At 38.9% G+C, this 24,411-nt stretch overlaps 1 protein-coding gene and 1 long non-coding RNA gene across 6 annotated transcripts in view; one reads left to right on the top strand and one right to left on the bottom strand.

Moving 5' to 3' along the window:
* Window positions 1–1,121: 1,121 nt before the first annotated feature.
* Window positions 1,122–24,411, top strand: part of LOC138765005 (uncharacterized) — a 133,182-nt gene continuing 109,892 nt past the window's right edge. For all 3 annotated transcript variants that reach the window (XR_011358414.1, XR_011358412.1, XR_011358413.1), the window contains exon 1: window positions 1,122–1,303. This is a non-coding gene — a long non-coding RNA (uncharacterized lncRNA). The remainder of the gene's footprint in view (window positions 1,304–24,411) is intronic.
* Window positions 9,771–24,411, bottom strand: part of LOC138765004 (signal peptide, CUB and EGF-like domain-containing protein 3) — a 263,706-nt gene continuing 249,065 nt past the window's right edge. For all 3 annotated transcript variants that reach the window (XM_069941598.1, XM_069941597.1, XM_069941599.1), the window contains 6 exons: window positions 22,220–22,387; window positions 18,781–18,942; window positions 17,342–17,539; window positions 16,144–16,296; window positions 13,704–13,783; window positions 9,771–12,659 (listed from right to left, as the gene is read on the bottom strand). In XM_069941598.1, coding sequence (XP_069797699.1) covers window positions 12,507–12,659; window positions 13,704–13,783; window positions 16,144–16,296; window positions 17,342–17,539; window positions 18,781–18,942; window positions 22,220–22,387 — 914 coding nt within the window. In that variant the 3' untranslated portion in view covers window positions 9,771–12,506. The remainder of the gene's footprint in view (window positions 12,660–13,703; window positions 13,784–16,143; window positions 16,297–17,341; window positions 17,540–18,780; window positions 18,943–22,219; window positions 22,388–24,411) is intronic.

Genomic DNA, 24,411 nt, shown 5'->3' with positions numbered 1-24,411 from the left:
GTAGGGTCTCCCTTCCCCCATCAACGTGATCCACCGGGGCCGTTATCTTAAGAGGGCTCACAAAAATCATCGATCCCATCCACCCCGCACACAGCATCTTCCAGCTACTCCCATCAGGAAAAAGATACAGGAGTATCAGAGCCAGCACCTCCAGGCTGAGAAACAGCTTATTCCCATGGGCAGTGAGAATGCTGAACGAATGATGAACTGCTCATACAATCCCTCCGAGTCTCTATTTTAGTTAATAATATTTATTTATTTATTTGTTCTGCAAATAAATCACTTGTAAATATGTATTTTCATGTTTTTACACCAAGGACCAAAGAACATTGTTTCATCCAGTTGTACTTGTATAATTGTATCATAATAAACTTTGATGATACAAAAATACATGGATGCCACTAAGGCTGCTGGATAAGTCTGTCTGTAAATTTCAGCTTGTTAAAACAAGATAAAATGCACAAAAATTAGCTCCAGCTGGCATCTGGCTCACCATAGAAACTCAGGATCTGGCTGTGGACCCCAGCTGCAGAGCCGGCTCGCACTCTGAGCTGATCTCATGAGTATGGATGTAGCTCCTGTTCTTATTGGTGCCTCTGGAGAGAAAATAAATTGATACCTTAGGCAAACCTTGCGAGTATGCAAATCTAAGGATAGTAAGTCAGCTTATATTGAGGATGTTAGCTTTTTTGCTCTTAAGGGAATCCAGGGTCATGGTTAGTTCAGAAAGAGCTGATTTGTCAACCATGATGATCGAACAAATGCAGAAGATTGAAAATCCCACTCCTGTAACTTTTTTGTGTGGAGGAAACACCATTGATGCAGTTTCCATCATCCTGACTGTAGAAAACAGGCTCAAAAAAACAGGTTCAGACACTGCAGGACCTGTTGAGTTTCTCCAGACATTTTGTGTATTTATTGAAACAGGCAATGTGTGCAAGACAACATTGTAATGGTGCAGATATTTTCCTTGAGATTTCATTGCTGATACCAATAAAATTTACTAATCTTTTCTTCATGAACAATCAGAAAGATCTGAGATTGTACACAAACTTTCCAATCACTGCTGGAATGCATGAATTGTGATGTCACTGTGTGTCCAACTGATGCTGGAGGAAGAAAAAAAACAGTTGCACTGAGATGAACTGCATGGCCTCGGTTTTATGCAGAAAAGATCGCGAACATGATCTAACTAGGGTACCATCACCTGCAGTTGAGAAACAATTGCTGATGGATTGAATTTCTTGGCTTAGGAGAATTTAGACTCCGTTATGAACGTAACCAAGTATATTTAAAAAAAAAGGTAGGCTGCATCAAATATCTCGCAAAATTTACATGAATTTTCCCTCTGAGCTCTGCTGACTGCCATTACTTATGTGGCAATGTTCACAAAATGAAAGGGATTTTGTTAAAATTCCTGTTAAACTACTTGTTAAAGCTGGATGGATTGATTTCTATGTAACCTGAATTGACTAGTTTTGAGGTCACCTTGTCTTATACAGATTTATTTACCCTTTTTTTGTATTTTCCTTTCCTGCTTGAGGTTCTTTCCACTGCTATAAACTCTATAGCTGTTTCTAGTACATCATTGTTTAACTGGATAAACATTTGTTGGAAGTATAAATCCAGCATCAATGAAGTACTATGGACCATCAAACGCAGCCTATCTGTAACTTGATGTCCCTCTCTTTACCATTACTATCAAGACATCCACCTGGTTGAATTAGGTGCTTAATTCTGGAGATGGTAAGTTTGTTGCGCAAGGAGAGACTAAGCCCACTCCCCTGACCTCAGAATTATCAGAAACCATGCTGGAATAAATAAATCTTCCAGGTTGGCAAGTTATTTCCAATTTCTCTTGTCTGGGGTGTCCAGGGCCAGGGCTTACAATCTCAAAATAAGGGCTCATCCATACATTTATGAGGTAGAAAGAAAATTATGCACCTAGTAAGTTTTTGAATTTTTCACCTAAGAATACAAGTGGGTCAGTGTTTAGTTCTATTTAGAATAGAAATCAATAGAATTTTGGTTATTAAGGGAATAGTGCAGGAAAATGAAGCTGAAGTCTATCCAGAATGACATCGAAGAATGAGACGCCACTTCGAAGTTGCAGTATGCAAATTCACACGTTTGAAACAGCAAGAACAGAATGCAATAGATATTGTCAAACAATTGCACAATGCATGAAGCTTTGCCATATTTTAATCATAAATGGTGGTGGGCAATCAAATATCTAATAGGAGAGAAAAGCTTGAACAACACACAGTGAGCGCTAATGAGATGGATGAATCGATCATAATCTGATCAGTCAGAAGTACCAAGTGGAAAATCCAACCCTGAGCACGCCAGCAACACAGAGGCTAGTCTTGGCAATTTGCTTCATGTTGCATCGAATCAAGAAACATTTGCGAGCATTGGATGCAGCAATGGGTGTGAGACAAGGCAAAATGCTCATTGAAATTCTGAAGTCCTATGTTCCAGACCAGCAAGGACTGAAGAACTGAATTCTTGAGGTAAAATGTGTCTGAATCTCCTTGCCATCAATGTGCATCAAGAAACCTTGGTTAAAAATAATCAGTGGGCTGTAAGAGGGAAATACTCCATTGGCTGGAGTCATGTCTTGCACAAACAAGAGATGTCCTTTAGAAATTCCTGCAGTGATGCCCTAGGGTTGGGAAATTTGAGGTCTAACAACCATAAATATCTGTGAATGCAAATTTTGAAGTAGTAGCTAAAAAAATATTGTAGAAAACATTCCATGGTATGTTTTGATAATTCAGCAAAATTGAAGAACAACAACTCCTAATTTGGGCAAGGAGCACGACCCTGATTAACGAATCCCAAGAGAATTCTAAGAAATATGTACTTATATGGAAGAGTCTGTTTGAATGCTGTAGAAACATAGGGATCTGAAGGTATAAAAGATATGATTTGTTAACCATGAGAGAGTCTCTCTTGAGGTAAGGCTATCTGCTCATGCCACTGCTTCTTGTTGTAAAGGAGGTCTCACACTTTGAGAAGTGATTAAAAGTCTGTTTGTTCCGCTGTATTCATGTTTGTTTTCAAACAACCAAACTCTTATCCACCTGGGTGAGAATTTTAACTCCAACAATTGGAGTGTATTCCCTTTCATACTATTTACCACATTGGTCAATATTTCTGGCTGTTCCTTCAATCATCCCTTCCCCAGGACATCATTACAGGAGTTCCCCTGGGCCCACTGTGTAAAATATGATTGCATCCATTGGATTATTTTTCCCATAATGGCCATCGATTTCCATTTTATTCTACTAGCTCTCAAATAGTCGTGTTTAATTCAACTTCAGCATGTCTAGTGCAGAAATAGGCCATCAAGCCAGGTTGACCACGAAGCAGTAAGCTCATTTCATTCTTATCACATTCCCAAGAGTAATTTGTTCCTCTTTAATAATGGAATAATCTTAATTCCTGAATATTTTAATGAAGTTGATTAGGAAGGTAGTTTATTCAGCTGAAGGAATTTAGTAGACTCCAAAGTTTTCCTTTAAGAAACCTCAATGAAACCACAATCTAAATATTCTTTTCATATCTTGAAAACAAAGAATTAATTACTTTGAACTATGTAAGCAGCCTTTCCAATATCACGGGTTTTCCCCACTCCCAAAGATCCCAACAAAGGGTATCGCATTTCATTTTTTTTGTATCTGCAGTATTTCGCAAAATGCCTTTACAGCCCAATGAAAATGCAATAGCTTCTCAATGAACATCACAAACATTTAATTTTTCAGCCAAAAGATAGTATTTTATTTGCACTACATTTATATATTGGCTGATATTATTTAATGGGTGCATTTGAATTCATGTCTCTCAGATATAGAAGTACTAATTTTGAAGACAAACTGACAATTCTGTTTTCATTTATACTTTGTTCTCTAATCCTGTCATTTCCTTCAAAGCTTTAATTTCAGAGGCTGTTTCCTGCAGGTGCATTACAAAGAAAATTGTGTTTCTTTTCAATGCTAGCTCATAACAAAGGAGGAAAAACCCAACACCCAACCCCAACCAACCAATTTTCCCCTGCAACCGCTGCAACCGTGTCTGCCTGTCCCACATCGGACTTGTCAGCCACAAACGAGCCTGCAGCTGACGTGGACTTTTTACCCCCTCCATAAATCTTCGTCCGCGAAGCCAAGCCAAAGAAGAAAGAAAAGAAGATCATAACCATCGTAACTTGATTAGGAAGTTGAAACTATTGGGTCTAAACACCTCCCTCTGCAATTGGATTCTTAACTTCCTGACAGGAAAACCTCAGGCAGTCTGTATCGGAAACAGCACCTCCGAGACCATCACACTGAGCACGGGGCCCCCCAGGGCTGTGGGCTTAGTCCACTGTTGTTCACTCTGCTGACCCATGATTGTGCAGCCAAACACAGCTCCAACAACATCATCAAGTTTTCTGATGACGCAACCATGCCTGATTAGTAAGAATGACGAGTCAGCGTACAGAGATGAGGTGCACTCACTAATGGACTGGTGCACAGCTAACAACCTGTATCAGAATGTTAAAAAGACAAAAGAGATGGTTTTCAATTTCAGGAGGTCCCAGGGAGACCTCGCTTCGCTGACTAATGACAGCTCTACCGTTGAGGTTGACAAGAGCATCAAGTTCCTTGGAATGCACTTGGAGGAGAATCTCACTTGGTCCCTTAACACCAGCTCCATACCCAAGAAAGCCCAGCTGCACCTCTACTTCGTGCAAAGGCTGAGGAAAGTTCAGCTACCACCCCCATCCTCACTACATTCTACAGAGGATGTATCGAGAGCATCCTGTGCAACTGCATCACCACTTGGTTTGGAAGCTGCACCTCCTTGGACCACAAGACCCCGCAGAGGATAGTGAAGTCAGTGGAAAAGATCATTGGGGGCTTTCTTCCTACCAGGAAGGACATCTACAACACTCGACGATGGTGAAAGGCAATAGACATTGTGAAGGACTCCACACATATCTCCAGTAAACTGTTCACCCTTCTGCCACCTGGTAGGGGGCACTGCAGCACTAGGGCCCATAAGTCCAGATTGGGCAACAGTTTTTTTTTCCCCCCCAGGCCATCAGACTCCTGAATTCTCAGAACATATGTGCATAGAGTACTTTGGTACCGGGCACACTTACAGTTAACATCTTAATATTTAATGTTTTTAACTAATGTAAATATGCTCTGTGGTCCTCGAGAAAAACTCTCATCTGTACCATGCGAGCGTGGTATGAACGATAAATAAAGGTGACTTGACTAATCATGAATAATCACTGAAATACAAAAAAAACTGCAGATGCTAGAATCTTGGGAGAACAAAGAAAAACTGGAGAGACTCAGCAGGAGTCCTCTTGTTCACTTATGAATAACTGTGATTCATTCTTGAGTCATTGGCATTCAATGCATTTATTGTAGTTATTGGTGATGAATTTTTGTTTTAATGTAGTTGAAGGAAAGAATGTAAATATACTACTGCACAATAATGGCAGAAATAAGCATAATTTGCCATGTAACCTCTCGATTTGAATCCTCAAGCAATTGCACTGACCACAGAATATTCATAAATACTGAATATATCCCCTTTATGTCATTATCATGGAGAACTGACAAATTATAAGTCAATGCAGTGACTAGCAACGCTAACACAAACTAAAATAAGAATGGATCCAAACAAGTACATTGCTTGGTTTCATGTTTCAGTACGTCAGCAAAACCTTCTCTCACAGTCGTCATTTATGCATTAATTGGAGTCACGGGTTTTTTGGGGGCCAAGGTGAAGTGGATACAAAATCTTTTATAATGTTAATACTTTTCAGGGGGAAAAGAGTATATTTAAACAAATTTACTTGACGTCCTGCTTTGCGGAAACTGCCAAAATGTTTGGCCTGGAAGTCAGCCTGAAGAAAACTGAGGTCCTCCATCAGCCAGCTCCCCACCATGACTACCAGCCCCCCCACATCTCCATCGGGCACACAAAACTCAAAACGGTCAACCAGTTTACCTATCTCGGCTGCACCATTTCATCAGATGCAAGGATCGACAATGAGATAGACAACAGACTCGCCAAGGCAAATAGCGCCTTTGGAAGACTACACAAAAGAGTCTGGAAAAATAACCAACTGAAAAACCTCACAAAGATAAGCGTATACAGAGCCGTTGTCATACCCACACTCCTGTTCGGCTCCGAATCATGGGTCCTCTACCGGCATCACCTACGGCTCCTAGAACGCTTCCACCAGCGTTGTCTCCGCTCCATCCTCAACATCCATTGGAGCGCTTTCATCCCTAACGTCGAAGTACTCGAGATGGCAGAGGTCGACAGCATAGAGTCCACGCTGCTGAAGATCCAGCTGCGCTGGGTGGGTCACGTCTCCAGAATGGAGGACCATCGCCTTCCCAAAGATCGTGTTATATGGCGAGCTCTCCACTGGCCACCGTGACAGAGGTGCACCAAAGAAAAGGTACAAGGACAGCCTAAAGAAATCTCTTGGTGCCTGCCACATTGACCACCGCCAGTGGGCTGATATCGCCTCAAACCGTGCATCTTGGCGCCTCACAGTTTGGCGGGCAGCAACCTCCTTTGAAGAAGACCGCAGAGCCCACCTCACTGACAAAAGGCAAAGGAGGAAAAACCCAACACCCAACCCCAACCAACCAATTTTCCCCTGCAGCCGCTGCAACCGTGTCTGCCTGTCCCGCATCGGACTTGTCAGCCACAAACGAGCCTGCAGCTGACGTGGACTTTTACCCCCTCCATAAATCTTCGTCCGCGAAGCCAAGCCAAAGAAAGAACTTTAATTCAAAGCATACAAAATGCCATATTGAATCTCAGGGAAAAGTTGCTTTCCAAACAGAGTAAATGCCAAAGGCTGGAAAGTATCACTTTTCTAATTTGACAAGATTTATGTCAACCAATCATATTTTATCTTTGCCTATTTCAGAGTTTAGTTAGATGTCATTTGAGCAAAATAAGCTAAATTATATTGCACTCGACTAATATGCAAAATTTATAGGTATTGGGATTGCTAAAGTGTTTCGGTTCATATAAATTCCAAATTTGTTTGCATCTGGATAGACATATTGGGCCCTATTGTGATAAATTGAGGAATTTAGAAACATACTCATATTTTCATGACTTTCAATCCTGACACCATCTTATTGAAAGAGGTAAGTCCCATACTGAAGAACTGTACACATTTTCTGCAAATGCCCTGTTTTAAAGTGGATATAAATTAAGTCCAGGGAGCTAGTTGCAGAAAAAAAACCAAAATTCTGATTTTAGTGCTTTTATTGCAAATTAAAAAGATATATTTTGCTCTTTAAAACCCATTCATATTTCTTGTTCCTTTGAATATAATTTTATGGAACCAATATAAATAGCATCCACAATTCTAAAACGTGCTGTGGCCTTTATACAATAATGAATTATACGAATCAAAGATCACTTTCATATTTAAAAATCAAATTCACGGGACAAATTTGTAATTTTCCATGAAATTTGAGTAATTTAAGCCTTTTTTTTTTACATTTGACACATACTATTGAATAATGCAGGATCTCTGTGTGTAAATTTACTCCAGCAAAATGAGGACACGTTGAGCATAATTTTGGATGTAATCTCTTGATCTCACCTTTCTGAAATCAAGAATTGCCCTGGCAACATAATATTCATGAATACAGAACAAGTCATTTATTTGTTGCCATATCATGAAGGTCAGATGAATTATGAATCAATGCAATGAACTGCAGTGGTAATACAAAAAATGTGGGGGGGGGGGGGGGCTTGAGTAGACTGCTCAATTCTAGTTTCATTAAATCAGAAAATATTTTCTCAAAATCATCATTTGGTAAGTAATTTTGAGTAATGGACTTTTTATTGTACCAGCGTGAGCCAGAAACAAAACCTTTTATAATGTTAAATTTTTAAACAAATTGTACACTTATAAAGCTACTTTTACTTAAAGTATTTACAAAAATGTATCTTTTGATCTCATGGAGAAGTAGCACTCCACACCAAGTAAATGGCAATGGCTCTTACTTATCCACCAATATATTTTCCATGATCAGATCCTGTTAAGTACAGCTTATATTTATCCAGTGTGCCAAGAATATATTTTTTAAAAACTTGCCCTCTATTGGGGTATATTTCCAGTTCTTCAGGAAAAACGTCTGACGTGTCTAGGCAACAAGTGCACAGTGCATTTTGGGTGTCATAGCATTACAGCTTAACCATGTCGACTCAACATTTATGATTTGATACACATCAGTACTAATCTGCTTAAATTGTACATCTAGATAGAAGATAAATTCAAAAGTTTCTAGACAAATTAATCTGTACCACCATGTATATATAATTCACCAGGCCTCCTTGAGCTGATGGTGTAAAAAGGAGCACTTAGTAATGCAGTAAAAGGAATGTTGGCCTTGATATAGTCATTTATAGATATGCAAGTCTTACCATTTACCCTGTGTGAATAATACTATAATACATATCACATTGGAAGTACTGATTACGATGAGAAATAGCCAATTACTGCTCACGGTATTTGGCTCTGACTCAAGGCAATTGAGTTCCGTCACACATAGTAACATTTGCATTTCTGTTTCTCACTGATCATTATTAATCTAAAACAAAGAGTATTTAAAATTTCCCCAAGTGCCTTTAAATTAAAAACTTTTTAAAACAAGTTTCCTTTATACTTCATCCAAAATAAGATGAAATATGGTTTACAGATGAGAAAGCAGAATTCAAGCAGAAATGTTCTTTAATCATTGCCTTTCTGTAAAGTCCAAAGCAAGCAGCATAGGGATTAGTGGGGCATGTAGGAGGAAGAGGGGAGAATAAGGAGCATGGGTTCAGCTGAAGACTTAAAAGTTTTTGTGTTGGTTGCTGAACACATTCATAATGTGGAGATTGACAAAGAAGGTTGAACAGGTTGTGGAGGTTTCAATGAGAAGCCATCCAACGCAAGACCTAGAAGACTTCTGGGTCTGAATAGCATAAATGACTTCTGACGTTGCCTCAGAATGACAAGGTGCCTATTTAAGAATGAGATGAGGAAGAATTTCTTCTTTTAAAGGTGTTTATGGAATTCCTTGCTCTAGCTGAAAAAGGGTACATGTTTATTTATTGAGGGAATCAAGAGTTATGGGGATATGACAGGAAAGTAGATAAGGTAGTTGAATCAGCCATGATTTCACTGAATGGTGAAGCAGGATTATGGGGCAAAATGGGTTACTCCTGTACCTAATGGTGATCTTAAAACAAATATTGCCACGATGTACAATGTACTGGGAAAATCCCTCCATTTTATACATTGTACTTAATCTGTATGATTTATATTCAAACACTTCTAAAACTGCACAGATTGAGCTAAATTTGGTAATCAGTTCAGCAAATGTCAGGGTCTACAGGGCATAGAAGCTGCTGCGTTCTTGGATAAATGCCCACAGCAGTATTACCCACTGTTTCTCTGCTTCTGTTGATCCCTTTTTCAAGCTCACAAACGAGAAGTCTAAGAACAAAGGCGAAATGCTGCCATCAAACCTGCCTGGTGTGTTTGTCATACTGATTTAAAACTTGCAGCTAAAGAGCTGAGTCGCAAGATCGATTTATATTTAAAAAAAAACTCCCGCAGGCAAAGTTAATTCTAGATTCAAAACAAGGGCTGAATTCACAACTTTGTACATTGAACATGATATTTGCGCATTCTGAAGTAACAATTACATAAAAAAATAACTTCACAAACAGATACTATCTTTATAAAACATTGATTTATGGTGGTACTGTATATTAGCATTATTCATATCCTTGAGCAAACAGAAAGCAGAAAGAGGATGTAAAACATAAATGTAATCCCCATAACAAAATGAAGTATTTAACACAATGGTCAGTGGGCTCAGTACATTGAGACACACTCTTTACCATCAAGCATCTGTGATTCCAGACCAGTCAAAATAATTGTTTTCCATTTGCGCTGCCAATGGGTGTTTCTATGGTGATCTCAATTCAGCTTCCACTGTGCATGAAGTTGTTCTAGAATTACAAATAGCTGTTTATAAAGAATCTGGTACAGTTTGGAACTTTAGTCCTGTAATCGAAGAGGAATGTAGAATACATGGGAGATTGTGCAGATGTACAGAATTAACAACTTAAATAGCGGAAAGAACTTGCTACGAAGACACCACACATTCATATGATTATATTACAAGACTATAACATTATTTTAATGTACAAAGAAAGGAAAGTTGAAAAATGTTTAATCACTAGTTAATTATACTGGAGCTTTAGATTTTATGATTGAAAATTTGTTTAAAGGATAATAATATTACTATGGATATTTTGGATTTTTTTGTCAGTTTAATATATAACTATGTTTAACAAATTAAGAATTGGCTTAAGCTTGATTGGTTGAGATTTTTGTTAAATTAACAAATCTAAATATCTTATCTAATTTAATTCCTCTCGGTTAGAGATGTAGTAAAACTTCCACTATCCAGCACCTATGGGGATTGGTAGATGCCAAAATAAGGGAATTTGCCGCTTGCTTGAGTTTGCATGTTGTGTGATTGGCAAACTAACCTCCGGGGGTGCCAATTTTAAACTTGCGTATTCTTGACCTATTTGTTTTTCACAATCTTTTTTGCCTGTTCCTTGAGGTTGCTGTATTTCCAAAATGTTCATTTACTAAATCCAAAATCTTGACTCAGGTTAAAAAATAAGTTGATGAACTGAAAAATCCAATCTGGCAACAACTTGGGAAAAAAGCCCCTCATGGAATCAGAAACAAATGAATCCAATTCTTTTTCTTCAAAAAGGAAGAAATAATTATGATCAGTGAGTTGGGTCCTGGCTTCCACTTCTGTGAATGCTGTAAACAAGGCTGCTTGCCAGCTTCCAAAAGCACAAGTGCTTTTTATCAATTGTCCAGATTAAATGACAAGAAACAGACACCTTTGTGCCACTTCGGTGGATAAATATGCTCGACACCTACTCCCTTTTTCCAACATTTTGAATTTTGGCCCACTGAATCATATTGATATAGTATATCAAGCCATTGTAAACCCACATAGCTAATGTTTACATCATTGGAATTAGATGACCTTGCATTTTTGTTCCAATTGAAATATGTGTGTTTTCCTGTGATTCCCTCCATAATTTGCCCTTTGGCTGGATTGAAGACTGCATTTTGATTGTTTGCCAAAAAAATTCAAGTTGTTATTTTTAAATGAGGAAGAAGCAAAGTTCTTAAAAGTACAACTCGATCTCTTCAAATGTTTTCCCACCTCCTCACCATAATTTAGGGAACTCCTATTATGCATTTTAAGTATTCTGTGCCCAGGCTGCTCTTCCCTCACCATCTTCTCTTGAAGGCCCTGACTTTTTAATGAACAGCGCCAGCTAAAGTTCTAATATTCTAAAGACCTCTCTCTAGTGCTGCTTCCTATTAGAGCCTCCATTGATTGATTAATTTAATTTGTGGCTTTCTGTTTGACACATTAAATGCACATTTTCAATAATTAAACATTTACACATTTACTGAGGATGCATTATATGCAATATTTTTAATGCATAATATGTTTTATTTCAGGATCTTGAAATTGTACTGTAGATTCTCCAATACCTTGATGTACCTCAATATAGATAGAGAGGTAAACTAATAAACTGTCTGGAAACATGAAATATATTTCATATATTGTAAAAGTATAAAAATTGCACTCACTAATAATATAATTAATACATCATCAATTGATCCATGTTAGGGCCAAAAGAGCTAGTGTTTGCATTATCCGAACTATACTTGAAATTATTAGAAAATTTTAAGTCCCTAGTTGTATGATATAAGGTTGAGCGTCATGAAAAATTGGGACAAACTAGCATTTTTTTAAAAAAAGGAAAAAAAAACACAAACTCTGAAAATTTCACTTCAATTAAGACAATGAAAATACAAAAACCAAACTTTTGTACAAGATCAAATATAATTCTCAAGTGCAAATAAATTCCAAAATCATTAATGCGCAACATTGCAATCCTGCCACTTTTCAGAATGATGTGATTTGTGGGTGGTGGTGTTATACTGCGGTGGAGACGAGAAAGGCTTCCTTGCAGATATAAATATTGCCGTTTTTCTGTAGAAAAGACTTCCATTCAAACATCCAACAGGATAAAAGAAGTCATTGCACTCTCTTTTCTTATACAGGGGGAAAAAAAATACACCCAATGCAGATAGAAAGTCCTAGTGCATAAAGTATGCTTGCATATGGAGCAGGTTTTGGATGTGCTCCCAGCTGTCACATATACCAGCGTACACATAAATATAAGGAATGAACAGTCTTCGTTATGATGGACTGAGAGCTATAAATAATGTACAGTGAAGTATGAACTGGGATCCTTTCGAAGAAAGCCACACAAAAAGTCAGGATAGTGAAATATTATGGTTACAAAGCTGTAAAAATAAAATTCAGTTGGTCATTTTATTGCCTTTGGTCCGTCAACTATTTATAGGGCCTTAGGAAGCTGGAAACTTTGGAACGAAGCAGTTTGATAAAAGATCTTGGCAGCATCTCATTGGACTCCTGTGCTGTGTACTTGAAGTAATTTTGTGGATGTGCCAGTACATCAAAGAGAGCTTTAATCAGCTTCTTATCCTGTAAGTTGAAGAAAAAAAGTGTGTTTAATATTTGTAGCCACATTATGCAAGACTCAGGTCTTGATCATCCTCCACAAAGCACTCCACTTTGTTTCTGATGAAAAACAAAGCAGGCTTAAAGTTATAGACTGTTTCACCGAGCCACAAAGTAGACATTAACAAACAGTTATAATTTGTTTCTGTTGTCTGCAGAGTGTATTATGTGAAATGGTAGGAAGAATAGAAAAGACATTTATTTCTGTAATGGATTACAGAATTAAAAAGGTCACGATATTAAGATACTTGGGAATGCTTGTACACACGTTTCAGAAAGTTAACTTCAGGTACAGCAGCAATTAAGAATTTTAAGAGAACGTTAGGAGTGATGCAAATAGGATAAAGGGAAATTCTCTTCAAGGCAAGGTCAGGAATGCTGTGGAATGAACTGACAATGAAGTCACTAGTTGATAGATTAATGAATAAGGTGAGAGAGAGGGAGGCAGAGAGAAAGAACACAAAGGAACATAAAAGGTATGAGGTGAGGACAGCTGAAGAAAATGAACTTAAATGTTTCGACTTGCAGAGCTACAGGAAATGCCTGGCAAGTAAGACAGTGCTAATAAAAATAGGATCAACTGAGCCAATATTGCACCAATTCTGATGAGCTGGCCCGATGTGATGCAAATAGAGAAAGTAAGTTTCCTAAAGTTGCAGAATTTGATTCAGGGTGTAGTGCATTGGATTGGAAGCATAGGGAAAAAAGTTGGGGAAAAAAAAACAAGCCCAGGAGGGCTTGTTTAGGTCTTTGGTTGGTGGGAAAGGAAGAGATTAAAAAAAAACAGGCATTAAATCTCATGCACTGGCATGGGAAAATGCTTTGAGAAGGTGAGCAGTTGGTAAAGATGAAAGAGGAAATCAGAGCGTTGTGAAGGGAACATATCATTTGGAATCTGGATGGGAGGGGTTTAATCCTGGTGCGTATAGTGAGTTGCCACTTGCTTTGAATTATTATATAAATAAGATATGGATGCATTTAGGTATTTCAGATGATTATGTAACACACCTTTAAAATTTCCTGATGGTTTTCTGAAGCATATAATCTACCATCTCGTACAATGTCTTCAACAAGTTGCTCATAGTCCTCTAGAAAAAAAACAGCCCATCAGTCAAATGTAGGAGAGAAATATTTGCTCTCCTGCATGATCAGGAATGTCATAATCTACATTAGAAGAGATTAAAAGTATACATTAAAACTCCAGCAACCTGGAACCTCAGAATTTTGGTGGTGCTGTACTATCAGACTTTCCAGAGAATTGAATATATTTCTTCTATTTTTACCTTAGCAACACTTTTATTTTTCTTTCTTTTGTTTGTTACACAACTAATATAATACAATCTCCAGTAAAATTAATGAGTTTCAAAGGATTTGGAAATATAACTCAGTAAGTTTCATCTTGCATAACTCAGTTTGTATATTTCAAATTGATCTCCAGTGTTACTATAACTACACTCCAGTCTTGTCCCTGGGCTTACATGCCATTCACAGTCTGGATCCCTGGCTCACAATGTGGACAGGCTTTCAGAATTCCAGAGATTTGTCTTCCTCTACAAGAACCACCTGCAACATCAGTTTTATATGGCAGCTCCCTTCATCTTATAAATAATTATCCCACTAATGGAAACATCTCAGCTTATATCCTGAGGATCATGTATGTTTCAATAAAGATCATCCCTCTTTCTTCTAAAGTCTAAAGAATATCAATCTAATTTCTTTACCCATTCTCATCAGTGCAATTTGTTCATGTCAGCAATTAGCTCAGCAAATCCCTGCCAGTATATCCTTTCTTAAATAAAGGGACCAAAACTATCCACAGTACTCCACAAATGTGCCTCACCAGTACCCTGTACAATTGTAACAGGGATCACAAATCCCACAATGAATACCAATATTTACTAGATTTTCACCATATAGAAGCATCAAAGTTGATAATTTCACATGAACATGCAGTACGTATACGGAATCTGACACATTCTTGGCCATTTAGTTTGACTGTCAACATACCTTTAGAGCATCTTTGTTTCTTCTTAATATCTTATTTTCCCATTCAACTTTGTATGAGACTTGGATGCACTACCATGTTCCTTCACATTAACTGTAAATAATTGATGATTCAATCGTGATTCCTGTTTATAGCTACCTTCCTGAAAATTGTGTGTTTATTCCTACTTTCTGTTTTGTGAACCAACTGTAAAATCACACATATGTATGAGCAGTAATCTTATGGAACCATATTTTTGAGGATTTGTGCACTGCCTGACAGGGTCAATGTTTAATGTCCATCCAAAATTGTGGCATTTGGTGAAATCACTGTCGTCTGTGTGGTGAAGTTGCTTCCACCATTCACTGTGAAGAGATTGAGGTTTAGACCAGCAACCATGAAGAAATAGTCAAGTGAAGATGATATATGGGACCAGAACAGGAGCATCTATGTAATGACCCTGGCTGTGGAGTTGACTGTTAACCCTGGTCATGCCATCAATGGTTGGAGGAATTCAACAGATGATGATAGATCATATGGAGGGGAGCACAGGTGGATGATTTCTCATGTGGCCTGCTTCCCTTGACTTTTTAGGTAGAAGAGATATGTAGGTTTGTGAGATGTTGAAGAATCACTGCGTTGTAGCTGCTTCACAGTATACAGTGTAGTAGTAGATCACCAGCGTCATGAAGAGGATGTGATAAATGGCATATTGTAGCGGCCTGCTGCCTGGCAAGTGAGCCGGCACTCAAAATAGTGGACTAACACGGTGAGTGCAGAAAGCCAGCGCACACTAATGGCCTTCACTGTCCTGGGGTCTGAACAGCAGGAACCACGGCCTATCAAAGGCCAGCTCGCCGGTGACGTCACATCCGTCTGCATCGGAGGAAATAGCGGGCCCAGTGGCAGAAAATTGGATCTATAAAAGCAGGGCTGGGGAGATCAATAAATCAGCCTTGACTTCACTTGCACCCATATGTGGGTGTTGTCCTTCTCTCGCTCTGCAGTAGTGCCTCTCTACAATATCTCTTGTCCAGCACATCCAAATATACAACATTCACTTTAATCAATCTATTTAGTTGTACTTAGAATTGGGGGGGGGGGGGGGGGGGAGGAGGTGCGGTCTAACATTTGTCAGGGATCATCTTTTTCAAAAACCCTTCCTTATTATCATAATTTTCCAACCATCTATTGCTAGCTTGGTACCATTAGATTCTAACCATGTTCCTGTCATTGACGTTCAAGTAACTGGATAATCCCTAATTTCTCGCTCAGTATTTCTTGGATTGTAGTTTCACTGATTCATCAGGTATTCCAAAAACGACTCCAGGGTAACTTGGAACTGGACAAGGATGTTCATGGTGGAGGTTTGCATCAGAGCAAAAGCAAAAATACCATAAAGCATATTTCTTGGTTATGTGCTGGCAAACACTTGCATCATTGCCTGTCACAAGGTGCACTCACCATCATAAGTGACGTAAGGTATCTGGAACCCTTTGGCACTGTTTGCTTCATTAGTTTTGAAATTGATCCACAGCTTGCGGGACCTGGCGGTGAAAGCTATTGGCCGTTCATAGGTCTGACAGGTCTCGTATGTTGTGATTGATGTAGGTGAAGCTAATAAGAACATTTTAGAATACAAAAAGTAGAGAATTCAGAAATAAACATTTAATTGAGAGCAAGTTATAATTTTTTGAACATTTTATTAAGTCAGAAACCAGTGCACAGCTTAAAAGCTGATATTCAATTGTCTGTCTGTTTCTCTCTCTCACATATTATATTTTATGAAGTCTGGCCACTTAAATTCTACAGATCTGTACCACCCTAGTTTCTGTCATATGACTGCTGAGTTGGCTGTTGTATCATATGGTAGATTAGGAGCAATATTTAAGCACAGGCCCCTTGAGTCTGGGAAATATAAAGAGAGCAATAAAGATTGCAAAGCAATGAGGGCTGGTGGAAGGACATATAATAAAATCCCTTTTACCTGCATTTCAAGCAAATGGCAGCCTCCAGCAACCAGCAAAAAAAAATAGAGGAATATAAATAGGTAAAAATATGTAAGTTTAAAATTGGCATGCCTCGCCATTAGTTTGCCAATCACGCAACTTTAACCAACCGGAAAAATTCACTTATACAGCATTTACCAATCTCCATAGGTGTTGGATTCCAGGGGTTTTACTGCATAAGAAATTTGAGAGAGAAGAGGTTCAGATTTGATGGGAATGACTCATGTGATTAAATAGCCTGACTTTCCAAGGCTCATGTAAATAGCGGTAAACGGGTGAGATCCTTAAAATGGCAGCGTTCATAAAAAAGAACATTTAACCAGAAATGGAGAAAAGAAAGAAAATTGGATGCTATGAAGTTTAGCTCAAACTAGTTAACATATTGATAAGTGTTATCACTTGTTCCCAAATCAATTGCAGGCATTAAAAAATATGACCCTTGGAATCAAAATATGACAGTCTAAAATACAGGAATAGAAATTGTAAGCTGCATGAGATTTGACAGTAAGCAAAAGAGAGGCATATTTGGAAAGGAAAACAACAGCTTGGTCAAAAAGATGCATTGTTTGTATTTTAAATTTGTGCAGAGATTAGCTTTGCTGGGACTTGAGTGAGGGTCATTGCAGCCAATATGAAGCACTTGGTAAACTCACAGTTTTTCCTCATGACCAAAACATCCCCGCAGTCATCCTCGATAGGTAAGAATATTTCAGGGACCACGATCAGGATTTTTCTTTTGGGAGGTGGGTTAATATTCCAGGTGCATTCCACATTTGCGGGGTAGTTCCCAGGATAGTTGGGAGATTCAATGTAGCCTGTGTATTCCCCGAGTTCACCACCACATTGTCGATCTGCAGGAAAGAGACAAATGGGTCAGGTAAAGGATTTGAAGTTACTTTTGACTCCTATAAGAAACAAGTACATTGTGTGTTTACCAGTGCAGGAAAATGCCAATCTCCTTCAGTCAGCAAACTAATTTTTCCAGATTGTACATTGAAACTGTGCTAACATAAACATATTCATTTTTTTTTAAATTCTTCTTTCCTGCCAGTCCCCCACAGATTAACAAACAAAAAAATGGGTTTGATGTTGGATTAGTATAAATGGATAATTGATGGCCTCCATGGACTCAGGGGGCTCAAGAGTCTGGTCCCATCCCATTAGTCCTATAACTTTAGGTTTCGCTGGGTATTCATGTCTGACTCAGCACAGCCCAGACATCAAAGGATGCCTTATTTTCATTCGTTTAATGTGGAAATGCAAAGACAACTAGAAGTGCCTATCTACATAATGTCAGCTAACTGTCAGCTGAGGGATCAAACACGAGGAGTTTTCATGATACTCAGCTTTAACCCACCAACCCATTGAAGCAGCTACAATTGGCTTTAATTCCAGGAATATTAGTCCTAAACTAAAACAATATTTCAAATTCCATTCTAATCTTATCTGCATCATTTGTTAGAGCTCTTTGAAAGTTAAATGGGACTTTAAATTTGTTATGATTATAACATGTCAGTATCAATTATTATTGCTTTACCTATCCCCTTTTAAGCATTGGGTTATTTAAGCATGTGACTTATTGATCTCATTGTTGCAGTGTGATTTTGTCGGAAGTTTCATATTGTCTGAGCTCCCTGTTTCTCATATGCACACTGTACAATGTGCATTTTTGATTAACAACAAATTGAGCAAACTGGCAAAGAAGGAGGTATAGTGGGGAATCAGTAATTAAAAGTGACAAACTATTTCGTCAAGAGAAGGAGATGATTGAAATTGAAAGCAAGGTGAAGTACCTCAGAATAAAGAGATGCATAAACACAAGAAGATAATTTCATTTGTGGAAATAGGATGAGTTCAAAAGTAATTCAAAACAAACTTGGTTATAACCTGGAATGAGTTTGGGGCTTTAGCCTTAACTTTGTGATCCATAGAACAATTGTACTAATGCCAAGGAGGTCATGAAAATAAGAAAGGACATAAATAAGGTTCTTTTTGATGCTGTTGTCTTTACATAATCCTATGGCATTGGAGAGGAAGGTACTTTCAGGAGGAGATTCTTTCCAAATCTCCCAAAATGTAAGCAAAATCTTACTTTTGCACTGTCTGACTGTAGTTGATCCATCAAAGTCAGTCGTGGTGTTGCCAGGACATGCAATACAGTAATTCTGTCGAAACTCTGGTTGGTAGGTACCCAAGGTACATCGAATACACCGGTGAAATGTTGTGTTGTAATAATGGCCTGGAGAGCACTGAACTGTGAGAATTCAAAAACAACATCGCAATCATGGAAGCAGGTCTTCACAACACAACAAAATTTACCTCACAGTTAGTGTAGCATGTTACGATCTGCACGTAACGAGCAGCAATAGACAATGAACCAGACAGTGTTTAATTTTAAAACACTTATTTTATTTCTCACTCTTAAACTATAGTCTAAACCCTTAAACTATCCTTAACACTAAATCTATCCCCAACTATGTATCTATCAAACCATTACAGACCAGGCCAAAATCTAGAAAGTTACTTCAAAATTCAGTCTTATGAATTCAGTGTTGAAGCGTAGGTCTTTGAAATTTGATGCCCAGAATTAATGATGAACTGATGGGAAGACTGGAGTTGTGGATGGTACAGACTCACGAATTATCCTTGTGTTGCCTTTGAAGAAATGTCCATCCGCACGAGCTGTGGTCATAACACTCCTGGTCCTTTTGTAGCCAAGACTTGAACTGGGTGGCCTTCTCGAACCTTCCAAGACCCAGTAACTTCACTGTTAGTCACACAAAATGAAGCAGTCTCTCCAAGTGACCTCCACTGTTAGTCACAATCAAAATGAAGTATTTTGCTTCACAAAAGACCCTCCTGGAATGGTCAATCCACTGAAAAGGCCCAGTCCTTCACTGAGCATGCTTTGCTCTGAATTCCACAAAATGGCTGCTTTAAAAAGCTGTTTACTCTTTAGCAGTCAGGATGGTTGTCCATTTGCAAAATCACAATGTCTTTGCAAATGTATCGAATCTGGGACAGACTGACAGCTTTCCCTCAGTTCTTCCAATATATCGAAATGTCACTGGGCTGTGACTTGTGATGGTGCTTGTGTAAAATGTTAAATGTTAACTGTGATCATTCAGTTCCACCTGTCTGTACTATCCCTTACAGAAATAATCCCATTTTACTAAAACGGGAGCCCATAATAAGTAGTTAATGCAACACTATAACAATGCCAATGCTTCAATTCTGAATCCGGTACTATCTGTCACGAGTTTGTACATTCTACCCATGTCTGCATGGGTTTCCTCTGGGTGCTCTGGTTTCCACCCACCCTTCAATACGTTTGGGGTTGTAGGTTTATTGGGATATTTGGGCGACACGGGCTAATGAAAGTTGCTCTGGTGTAGGTGAACGGCAGGAGAATCAGGATGGGGATGTGTGGTGGGTGGGTGGGGGATTACTGATATGGATGTGAGATTTTTTAAAAATGTGATGTTATAGATGGGTGCTTAATGGTTTGTGTGAGCAGTGTGGGCTTCAGGGCTTGTTTTCATGCTGTGCTGGGTAATTCTTATGAATCTAACTGTAAATCCACTCATCACTAAGAGTAAACATTTCAATTTTTTTTAACAGTAAACCAGTAAAAGGATCTTGACCTCTGTCAGAATTTATTTACTGTTCAAAACGCAAACATTTCTTCATCAGACTGTCACATATAGACATGTATATACTATATATGTATGCATATATATATATATATATATATACATATACACACACACACTTTTATCCGAAATTCTGTAAACCGAACATTTTTGCGTTGATGGAGCCCACGCTGAAATCAGGCTTTATGTCCCATGTCGGTCCACGTTGGTAATTAATGTAACCCCAGGGAATCCTTACTTTATTGTTTCCAGTGAAAAAAAGAGTCCAGCGCATCCGATTCGCTGTATACAGATGCCCGATTTGTTGTAGACGGCCAGAGGCCACCACCCCCAATGCCCCGCCTAATGCTGCTGCTTCCCCCACCTCCAGGCAATGCTGCCGCAACTGCCCCCAACATGCAGAGACCCTTCTAATTAAAGCATGTCTTTGTTTTGTATGAATCTGAAGCAACGCGATTACTTAAAAGTACCATCATTATTATTATTCTTTTATCTGAAAAATATCTGGTCCCGATGATTTTGGAAAAAAAGGTTGTGTGTGTGTGTGTGTGTGTGTGTGTGTGTGTGTGTGCATGCATGCAAACACACCAGTGGAATATACTGTAATTTTTTCATAAATAATGCATACATTATATGTTATTTGTCAGTACAAAATTGGTTCCAAGCAGTAAACTCATTTATTATCTCAAATGTAGATAAACCCAGTTTATATTGTCACAACTTTAGTTGGAGATACTCATTTACTCATGTCACATCAAGAACCATCAGTCTCTAAAGCAATAATTATAACAATTCACGCATCACTGTTATTTGTTTTACTAGCTCTCTTTTAATTAAACATTGAATAACTTTGGAGACATGTTTGAAAGGTAGAATTTTATAGCAAGGCAAGAATAATTCCCAAATCCAATAGAATTGTTATTTCAAAAGCAAATCATTTATTGAATGTAGTGGATGAACTTGAATGGACTCCAAACGTATTGGGCCTCTCAGTGATGACACAGGTCAGGCAGAAGCAAAAAAATTCACCAAAGAATTTAGTTAAGAATTTGACCTGAGAATTCACTGGAATAAAAACTTTTTTTTTTTTGGTGACACTTTTGATTCATTTTCAATGAAAATTGATCAAAAGGAAAAAAAAGTGAACTTAAATAAAATAAAAATGCACAATTATTCCGCATCTGACATTTCAATGAATAGAGAAGACTATATCTGTGCTGGGTTTTCCACTAGTATGTCTGGATGATATTGCCTTAATTGTTAATTTTCTATGCAAGGTGAATGACAAGAGACCTGCATGCAAAAGTAGGCTTTCATTGCACTTTCAAGATACATTTCAGCTTTATTTGCAAATGCTTGCAGAGCAGGCTCTGGAATTTGGTGCTCTGAATCCACCTCAGCCAGGTTATGATTAAGTAAAATACTCACTCTACTTCAGGCGCTCCACCTTATCCAGTTATGACCTCAGCCCTCTACCACCTGCCAAACTCCTTTTAAATCTCCCAATTGCCTTCAGTGATCTGCCACCCAAATCCATGCCCGCTATTGATCTATCAGCTGGCTGACTACACCAACTAAAACTCTGTCCAATCGCAACCTTTTCTGACCACTGATCCCTACCCCGATCCCATCCCATTTCTATTGACCAAACCCCCTCAGGCTACTGAATGCCAGCTTTCTTTCTGTTCCAAGAATAAAACCCTTGGCTAAAAATTTTATATTTACATTTCAAATAATCTGACATGCCCATTAAAAACACGGAGGGCTTGTAGAATTTGTGTCACAGGTTAATCTAACATTTCCTCAGAATATACTGTCATTTACTTTCAGTTACACAATTAAAGTGAAGCTTCCAGTTAAATGGCTTTCGGCGCTCACCTTTAGTATCACAGTCGTGGAAGGATGAAGCTCCTTCATGCTTTGTCATCAATCCTCCTCCACACTGGAAACAGAGTGTGCGGCCTGATTCAGGCTGGTATGTGCCTCGACTACACAAGTGGCATGGCTGAAACCCATCTGCTGAATAATGTCCTGGGCTGCACTGGCCTAGATTAACAAGAACAATAGTGGAGTTTTGTAAGATAATTGGCCATTGCTTAAAAGAAATGACAGAAAACACAATACTCTGGACAATGTTTGTAAGCAGAGATCTGAGGGCAGGTGACCACAGTAAAATATCTTGTCAGATCTTCACTTCAGATTAGTTTCGCCAGAAGTTATGAAAGTTACGGTTGAGGTAATCAGGTAAGTATACAATTAAAATACATTTAGTACACCCAGAACACAATACGAAGTCACAGACCAGAGGTTGGGTAGCACGGTTAGTATACTGGGCACCATGATGCTATTACACCAGCGACCCCGTTCGAATCCAACGTTGTCTGTAAGGAGTTTGTATGTTCTCCCTATGCCCTTAAATTTTTAAAATTTAATTTTTTAAAATTTAGACATATAGCACGGTAAGAGGCCATTTTGGCCCACAAGCCCGCACCGCCCGATTACACCCGATTGACCTACACCCCCAGTACATTTTTGAGTGATGGGAGGAAACAGATGCAGACACAGGGAGAACGTACAAACTCCTTACAGTCAGCACAGGATTCGAACCCCAGTCCCAATCACTGGTGCTGTAAATCTGTTGCACTAACTAACTCCTCAAAAAAACTCAAGACTTGTAAGGCATGACCTTCCATTCACAAAGCTGACTATCCTTGAGTAGACTGTATTTCTCCAAATGCTCATAGATCCTATCCTTTAGAATCCTCTCCATTAGTTTGCACACCACTGATGTAAGACTCATGGTCTATAATATAAATACATCACAGAGGAGTTTGAGTTCCCTGGGCCTACTGGAATTTCTTCCAGCTGCAGGTTTGAGGCACCTGTTCCGTAACACGGAATTTCTTCGTCTGCCTGTAACACTTTCGTGAGTGCAACATAGTTCACCCCTTAAGCTAAGGTCTGCACAGATTGTATGGCCGGGTGAGACAGCACATTTTTTGCCACTATGGTAGCATTTCCTGAGATGTGTTGGATGGATGAAATATATGATAAGTGTCTCCGTTGATGAGCCGACCATGGATCTGTTACCTTAGTGAATGCAAATGTAAGCAGTTTGTGGTCCATAAAAGCTGTGAAATGCCTGCCTTCTAGAAAGTACCTGAAATGTCTGATAGCTAGGTACAGTGCCAACAATTCTCAATCAAAAGTACTGTACTTGAGTTCTTGCTAAAGAAAGCCAATGGTTTCCAATGCCCAATGATGTACTGTTCAAGCACCCCGCCTACTGCTGTACTGGATGCATCCACTGTCAGGGATGTCGGGATATCCATTCTTTGGTGGACCAGCAATGCAGCATTAGCCAGTGCTTCCTTGGTGTTCTCGAATGCTACCAATGTTTCTTCATCTGAAGTGACATCCCTTGCCTTGCTTAACACCAAGTCAAAGAAGCAAACAACTGATGGTAGAAACTGTCAATAAAAGTTCACCATTCCAATGAACTCCTGGAGGCCTTTAACTGTGCTGGGCTTAGCGAAGGCCCAGATCGCTTTGAGCTTTGCTGGTAGCTTTCCATGTTTGTCGATTCTATGGCCCAGAAAGTCAATGGTCGCTAACCTGACATTTGGCCGGGTTGATGGTCAGCCCAAACTCATTCAAACAAGTGAAAAACTTATGCAGGTGGGACAGATGTTCCTGACAACTGCAGCTAATGATAAATATGTCGTCTAGGTATATGAAGGAGAAGTTGAGATCGGGTCCCACTCTGTTCATTAAACATTGGAAAGTCTGCATGGCATTCTTGAGCCCAAAAGGCATCCTTTTGAATTCAAAAAGGCCAAAGGGTGTAATAATAGCCATTTTTGGAATGCCATCTTGGTGGACCAGGATCTGATGATACCCCTGGACTAGGTCCACCCTGAAAAAGATGTGGGCTCCTTGCAGGTTGGACAATTAGTCCTGTAAATGCGGTATTGGGTAGTGATCTGGCGCGGTAACCTCATTCGACCAGGGTCTCCATCCACCTGCGGCCTTGGGTACCTGTGGAGCAGGGAGACCCAAGAGCTATCGGA

The sequence above is a fragment of the Narcine bancroftii genome, chromosome 5, assembly GCF_036971445.1.
Source record: "Narcine bancroftii isolate sNarBan1 chromosome 5, sNarBan1.hap1, whole genome shotgun sequence".
Lineage (NCBI taxonomy): Eukaryota > Metazoa > Chordata > Chondrichthyes > Torpediniformes > Narcinidae > Narcine > Narcine bancroftii.
The sequence above is the reverse complement of the archived record's forward strand: the minus strand, read 5'-3'. Positions and strand labels throughout refer to the sequence as shown.